The sequence below is a fragment of the Hemibagrus wyckioides genome, linkage group LG24 (assembly GCF_019097595.1).
Source record: "Hemibagrus wyckioides isolate EC202008001 linkage group LG24, SWU_Hwy_1.0, whole genome shotgun sequence".
In the NCBI taxonomy this organism is placed as follows: Eukaryota; Metazoa; Chordata; class Actinopteri; order Siluriformes; family Bagridae; genus Hemibagrus; species Hemibagrus wyckioides.
Window position 1 is genome coordinate 3462456 of NC_080733.1, and position 8175 is coordinate 3470630.

The window sequence follows — 8175 nt, forward strand, 5'->3', positions numbered from 1 at the left end:
GCTTAAGAGTAACATAGTTTTTGTGCAAAAAAGGTGCAGCATTGTCTCTTAAGAAAACAGAACAAAAATAAAGAGTTAAATGTGTGCAAAAATATTATAAAACACACACACAGTTAATGGCAAATCTGAATAATTTCCAATTTAATTCCCATTTGTTTCTTTTGTTTGTTTGTTTTTCAACAGTTATAGTTCTTTAATGAGATTTTTGATTATTTGCAGGCTCTTGAAGGATTTTCATAATGTGGAGGCCAGGGATCAGTAACATCCTTTAACTTTAGTTTCACATTTGAATATCTGTTTGGTTTCTGAGTCACAGTATGATTTATTCCAGATTTAGTCAGTTCCCAGAAACAAAGTCTTTCCTGGAGACCTTCTCTTTTCTGAAACTCTATTTTTCAGAGAATGCCAGTCTTTCCTGTTGTAAAAGAGCAGAGCTCACTGCACTGAAAAATATAACAGTGAATGTCAGAAGGGTAACTGCACTTACTGAAATCTGTCTTGGCCTCATTTAGGGCAGAACTGGCTCGCTGTTTAAATCTGTAACATGAACGGCTATTAAAGTCAGATCTAACAAAATCCCCCAAATCTTAACCCTTATGAATAATCATGATAAGCAAAAATTTGTTTTTAAAAGTACATCATTCGAGATGAGAGCAAGGGCTGGCCTTCCTCATCAGACAGAACGTCCTCCTCTTCCTCTTGACTTGACTTTCGTAGAAAGAGGAAACTTAGTGTTCCAATGGCAGAGGTGACCAACAGAGCAATAAACATGGTCTTTCTGTCTTTGTCTGCAAGAAAGAAAGCAAACAAAACTCTAACACACTTCTGCGATAAAAGATATGATAAAATTAGGTCTGAACATGTGGGCGTCAGTTATTCAAGGGACTTTTTCAGGGTTTTTCATAAAGAATCGAGAGCTAAAGCAAAATTATTTCTCCTTTTATTATTCCTGATATTGTCTCTCTCTCTCTCTCTCTCTCGGCCTCTCTTGCCTTCTCTCTCTCTCTGTTGTAGATATGTGATATTGTGATGTGTTACTAAATACATACTGACAATACTACATACACTGATCCATTAAATACTATATATATATATATATATGGATATACACTGACCGGGCATAATATTATGAACACCTGTTTAATATTGTGTTGGTCCTCCTTTTGCTGCCAAATCAGCCCTGACCCGTCCTGCACTGTGTATTCTGACACCTTTCTATCAGAACCTGCATTAACTTCTTCAGCTATCTGATCAACAGTAGCTCGTCTGTTGGATCGGATCACACGGGCCAGCCTTCGCTCCCAAACGTGTATCAATGAGCCTTGGCCGCCCATGACCCTGTCACCAGTTCACCACTGTTCCTTCCTTGGACCACTTTTGATAGATACTGACCACTGCAGAACGGGAACACGCCACAAGAGCTGCAGTTTTGGAGATGCTCTGATCCAGTGGTCTAGACATCACAATTTGTCCCTTCATTAAACTCTCTCAAATCCTTACGCTTGTCCATTTTTCCTGCTTCTAACATCAACTTTGAGGACAAAATGTTCACTTGCTGCCTAATATATCCCACCCACTAACAGGTGCCATGATGAGGAGATCATCAGGCTTATTCACCTCACCTCTCACTGCTCACAATGTTATGCCTGATCGGTGTATATTTAAAAGATTGCACAACGTCCAGAATGAGGACAACCTACAGCCTTTATAGACATGTGTACAGTCCTAAATGCCATTCTGTTCATTTCAGTTCTTTTCCTAATGCATCATTACACCATTTAAACCAGGCTAATACACATAAATAATTTCAGCATCTACACTAATTAAGTGTAACAATGTGTTGTCTTATATAAAATATATCAACTGTACACCGCTCTTTAGCTCTAAGAAGTAAAAAATTCCTGCTTATAGAAAGAAAGTAGCTGCACTCAATGACTAACTTTTATTTAATTCGACCTTGACAGCTCTTCATAATTGTAAGGTAAGTAATTCTTTTAAAATGGTATGTTTATCTCCAAAAGCTTTATGATTTCAGATACAAAGCTAAAGCTGATGGAGAGTAGCTGCTGACAAAAATAAATAAATTAAAAAATTAAAAACGCTGTGTTTTTCTTCTCACTTAAAAATGCTTGGAAAGATTTTTTAAATACAAAATTAATCAATAAAGTAATGATTTTCATGATAATTTTATGTTTTATATATATATATATATATATATATAAAGTTACCTGATATGTCAGATTTTCCTTTCCAGTCGATATAAACATAAAGATTGCCAAACAACATACTGAAAGAAAAAGAATGAAAGTACGTCGAGAGAAATCAAATTTCAACAAGAATTATTTGATTATGTTTGTCTCCAATAAGGTTCAGAAATGTGATGAAATCATTTCAGGGTTTTGTTGAACGAATTATTTCACACATTTCTTCAGCTCTGGTCTTAATCACCTGCATTGCAGCAAAGCCCAAAACATTGCTGTGTTCCTGTTAATAGTGGAAGCGTCCGAATTCCCCACCAGAAAGCGCCCTTGAGCCGTCCAAAGCACTATGGAAACAAATCAAGGGTTTATTTTAATCCATAAGTGTCAAAAACCTGAGGACCCTGACTGAATATTATAGATTTCAGCTCCAGTGTTTCACTTTAAACAACTGATTTGAGATTGTACCAGATTATCCTTTAATGACTTATTAAACACCACAAATCTAGACCTGGCAGTGTGGCTGTATCGCTGCGTTTATCCGCAAAGAGGATCTATAACGAAGGTCAAATGATATTCTTTAGCACATTACAGCTGCAGTCATACGTTTACATGCACCTCGGAAAAACGTTAGCGAAGAATGTTTAGAAACGATCATAAAAAATTGCATTTTGTTCTTCATTTCATTCTGTCCTGAGTTAGATATTTCCACAAGTCATAATCATAACTGAATTGAGCATAATAATTGACTCTTAACCCTTTTCAGCAGTACGCTGACCTTCAGAAATTGGTTTATGAGACATTTTCAGTCAGTATAAACAAACAAATGACTTTCTGGCTGGGAGTCAGAAATAAAATGAATCAGGACTCTACTGACTTTCAGTGTGAGACGTGTGTTTTTCCCTCCTTACACAGAATTTCACTGGCTGAAGATAAACGCCTTCACATTTTTAATCACTTGGGGCATATCACAGAGTTCAATAACAGCATTTACTTTAAAGATAGTAACATCTGTGTAGAAAAAAAAGGTTTTGGTTTTTATTAAACTTTAAATCACCCCTAGCAGGCTAGAGAAAAACAGAAATTCATACAAATACACTACAAATTCTGAGTGTCTACTTTCATGTGAGCTGCAGATTAAGCACCACTGTGGAGTGAGACATGACAAAGACATTCAATGCTAAACATGGACACAACCAAACAGGTGCAAATTGCACTTTCTCTGCCTGCTCTGCCAACTCTGAAAGTTGTTACCTAGATAATCAACAGCATACACTATATTGCCAAAAGTTTTGGGACGTCTGCCTTTACATGCACATGGGTGTAATATGGAGTTGCCCCGTCCTTTGGAGCTATAACAGCTTCAACTCTTCTGGGAAGGTTTTCCACAAGGTTTAGGAGTGTGTTTATGGAAATTTTAACTATTCAGCTAGAAGCGGATTTTTGAGGTGCTGGATGAGAAAGCCTGGCTCACAGGCTCCGCTCTAATTCATCCCAAAGGTGTTCTATGGGGTTGAGTTCAGGACTCCACACTGAACTCACTCATCCATGTCTTTATGGACCTTGCTTTGTGCACTGGTGTGCAGTCATGTTGGAACAGGAAGGGGTCATCCCCAAACTGTTCCCACAAAGTTGGGAGCGTGAAATTGTCCAAAATGTCTTGGTATGAAGCTGAAGCATTAACAGTTCCTTTCACTGGAACTAAGGGGCCGAGCCCAACCCCTGAATTCAATGTTTTGGAGGGGTGTCCCAAAACTTTTGGCAATATAGTACATGATGTTATGTTTTGTGATAGGTCATGTATCCCTTGTTGGTCTTGAGTAATTAAACTGCCCACACTTCTTCAGAAGAACTCTCTGGGTACTGCATATTATTTGGTTTTCCAGCTAAAAAAAAAACCTTTGTTTACAAAAAGTCACTGATTCTCAAGAAGTCACCATGATGCACTAAGAGGCAGAAAATAGGGGGGTGTAAACTTTTGAACAGGATAATTGGTTCAATCTGTTATTTTGTCTTCTGGGAAACATGTAAATATCTTATCAAAATATATCGCAACATCAAAATAAAATCACAAAACATAATCCAGGTAACAAAACACGGTGTTAAGAATCAAGCGTGTGTAAATGCTTAAACCGGTTCATTTGTGTAAATTCAGATATTTATGTGTCTTGTGGGCTATATGTAAAGATCTGCTTTGTGAAATATTATTCATGGCAGTACTAAATATAAACCTAAATGATCCGTCTTATTTTTTTTCTATTTATTATTAAAATGGTGCAGATTCTGCGTGGCGAGTGTGAACAGAGTTGAATAAACCCCCTGAGGAGACTGAATACTTACAGGCTGCTCCCATCCCAATCAGCACTGAGGTCAAATAAAACGACCAGGTTGACGGGATTATAAATACAGCTATATAACCACTAAAAGACAAGGAGAAAAAAATTAGGATATTCAAACAAATATATCCTAAATATTCACTGCTGGATATAATGTGTAGTTTGTGATACTTGCCTGTAAAGGAGGCCGCTGATGAACATGCTGACCCGTGGTCCAATTACTGCTACCACAGAGGGAGCAAATAAATTCGCAAACGAAAAAACTCCATATATTATGCCAAGGCTGGAAAAGTAAAACAAGCTCGTGTTAACGTGCACGAAAGAAATTTCCATTAATTATATTCTCTCTGTATTTCCATCTATAAGAAAAATCTGTACTTACCTGTGATACCCACTTCCAGTGAAAGTAGAATTATCCAGACTTTTCACCACAGTTTGCTAAAGAGAAAGAAAGCAAATTAATTATGCACTGAAATCCGTGTTATGGTACGTAGACTTATCCCATCAAGAACATCAAGACAAGGTCATCCATCCAAAAAAAAAAATCAGAACCGCATCAAACACCTTAACACAATAAGATACTCTATATAGCCAAAAGTATGTGCACCCTGATCATCACACCCTCATCTTTCCCCAAACCTAGAACCACACAATTGTATAGAATGTTTTTTATGCTCTAGCATTACAATTTCCATTTTCAAGAAAAAGCACAAAGCTCCATGAAGACATGGTGTGTTAAAGTTGGAGTGGAAGAGTGTCCTGCACTGAGCCCTGACTCTGACCCAACCCCACTGAACACCTTTGGGATGAACTGGAACTGGAGTCTCCTTGCTCAACATCAGTGTCTGATCTCACTAATACTCTTGTAGCTGAATGATCACTAATCCTCACAGTCACGCTCCAACATCTAGTGAAAACCTTCACAGAATGAGACCACACATGGGTGGAACAGTCAGGGGTGCACAAACTTTTGCCCATATATTGTTATCTATTTTTACGCATGATATCACAACCATCCTGGTCTGATTTGATGTGAGAACACACCACTTCGTCTAGTCCACAGAGAAATATCAGCAGACACATTCTAATAACACTCTGACTCCAGACACTGGATATGAAGATACATTTCTGAAGACTGGCCAGTTCATGCAATAATGGAGGATGTTTTGTAAGTTGTTAAGACCTAGATTATTTACAGAAACTCATGCTTTTTGGAAATTCCCCAAAATTACTCAGAAGTGTCTAAGTCGTGGCTCCAAATCTTTCTATTTTCAATCCAATACTGACCACTACAGGCATCTTCTCTACAAGTGTCTGCTGCCAAGTTATGCAAAACATCACAGATCAGTCCAGAAAAGCCAAAGGAACTGTGATGTCAAGATAAAAAAGGGGGTTTCACAATATTAATTATATTTCTCATTGTGTCAAAATGCATGATTATTTATCATGTACATCATGCATGAGCTCATCTGTTTTTTTTTCTGTAGAGACTGACAGAAAAGGAAATGCATGTTTTGTTTTTTTGTCTCTTTTAACCATTTTTTAATGATTTTTCATTTCAACTTAACAAAAAACCAACAAACCCACCAGGATCCACCCCCTAACCCATCACACCTACAATAGCCTCCAGGGATATATACACAAACACACAAATGTAAAACAAATAAGACAGAAATATCAACAGAATTTAGAAAGCAGCATGGCATACGTCCAAGGTCTATGAGCAGTTCCACAGATATAACGTCCAAGCCCACGCCTGCCTATCTGTCATGTGAGGAGGATTCCAGCGATTAACTAACAGCTTTTACACTGCTGTGAGGTCAGCCAACAATAAACTCCTTTGTGGAGTGGATAAGTCCCAAAATCATTCAGGAAGTAGAGTTGTGGAGTCAAAACTAAATTCCTAAAATCGACAAGTCTTGTGAGAGCCGAGTCCAAAAAAGCGAAAGAAGGACATAAGGAAAAGCTTGACAGATTGATATTAGACAACTTCCCTATAAAAGTGTCCATCACTTGAGAAAGAAAAATCAGCAGCTATAATTTTGCGGACCCTAATGATCATAAACGAGTGGTGTTTTGTTGCCAGGCAACTTGAGACATCTCCATAGTTATCACATTATGCTTCAGGCCATCAATACACACTAATCAATACACCATATTAGTATACACAATATAGCTATAATATAAGTATGCCTCTGCTACATCATGTCTGAAAACACAACTTCTGTTATAATACGATCACAAGAAAACAAAACAGACAACTCATAGCCTTTCTGTAGACATCTATAGAAAGCACCAGCATTTTGTTTTAAGATAAATCATGATGTCCTGTGCTCGCGTACATAATCTCATGACCTGGGCTGCATCAGTGAAGATAACAAAGCATAAAATCTATGGAATCAGACAAAGATTAAATTTGATCTGATTACGAAGCAGTGCTTTAAGTTGTTTTAGTCAGTTCTGGACATTTACAGTTGCAGCATTTGGACAAACGACTTATCCCCACATTTTATATTTTGCAAATATTCCCTTTTGGGAAAGTTAGACGATCTCTTAAACCTTTCTAGAGTCATAGATTGGCTTTTCTAACTCTTTAACCGCATTGAAAGTGGGGTGTAAACTCCAGGTAATGCAGTGTATCTGAAGAACTGTGACATGATACAAACCCAGCGCTCTGGTTAAATATGTCTGACATTAATTTGCTAAACAATGAACAATGATACGCTCAGCACAGCCTGTCTGCTTCTTTCTTTTTCTTTAAAGAATATTTTGATATCCTGTTCCCCATATCTCAGCTTCATTCATTTTCACAAACCCACTCATTCTCATGCAGCACTTCTCTCGAAATGAACTGACACACAACCCCAGCAGCATCCCATAGGAAGCCGGCGTATGTCTTCGAGAATAAACCAGGAACAAAGATTTTACTCACTTCTATATTTCCACAAGTGGTGAAGGCTGTGAAAACGAGTAAAAATGCTATTCCCAGAATCACCACATTATATGTCCTGATGTCGGCCATCTCTCTCCAGGGTCATGCAAAAGTTTTAGCACAGTCTGAAGAATCTTAAGCAAAAACTGAGATCCATTTCAGGAAAACAATAAACTCTAATCAGTGTTACACATGATAAAGTTGGGGTTTGGCTGGAAACTAACTCTCTCTCACACACACACACACACACTCTTAGTGTGTGACTACAGCAGGAATGTCAGATCTAACCAGCATGTGATCACTTAGGTCTTTCTCTCCAGGCACTTTTGGAAAAATTGCCAGGATCCAAGTTATTTCTAAAGGCTTAGGATTAGGGTTTAATATAAACAACTGCAAACTATAACAGCTTTAGGAAGCTATGACGCTAGGGGAAGTTCGGATTTTGCATATTGTAGCATGAAATCAATCAAGCATGCAATTTAAACACTAATTTTACAGCATTTAAAGACTCCTGATCTATCACATTACATGTTTTGGTAACTTCACCCAGAACCTTTGGACCTTTTACCTATTGAAGCAATAGACGCGCGCGTGCTCCTAGTGAAGCTTTTGTAATATTTCCTGCGCTTTAGTTGAGTTTAAGTTGCTTGATTAAAAAATGAAAATAAAAAAAGGTATCATTTTCAAGTATCACCAAGAACGCTTTGGT

The 8175-nt window shown here is 37.7% G+C and overlaps 1 protein-coding gene across 2 annotated transcripts in view; it reads right to left on the reverse strand.

Moving 5' to 3' along the window:
* The window catches only part of LOC131345027 (UNC93-like protein MFSD11), a 17624-nt gene extending 9450 nt beyond the window's left edge, over positions 1–8174 (reverse strand). Inside the window, exons 1-10 of one of the 2 annotated variants that reach the window (XM_058377658.1) lie at positions 8035–8173; positions 7467–7560; positions 4917–4972; positions 4710–4817; positions 4539–4618; positions 2449–2545; positions 2229–2287; positions 638–788; positions 488–537; positions 1–47 (exon numbers count right to left, since the gene is read on the reverse strand). The exon at positions 1–47 is cut by the window's left edge and continues 19 nt beyond it. In XM_058377658.1, coding sequence (XP_058233641.1) covers positions 1–47; positions 488–537; positions 638–788; positions 2229–2287; positions 2449–2545; positions 4539–4618; positions 4710–4817; positions 4917–4972; positions 7467–7556 — 738 coding nt within the window. In that variant the 5' untranslated portion in view covers positions 7557–7560; positions 8035–8173. Of the gene's footprint in view, positions 48–487; positions 538–637; positions 789–2228; positions 2288–2448; positions 2546–4538; positions 4619–4709; positions 4818–4916; positions 4973–7466; positions 7561–8034 lie in introns of both variants that reach the window. The other variant, XM_058377659.1, reaches the window with a different exon arrangement.
* Between the last annotated feature and the right edge of the window lies 1 nt (position 8175).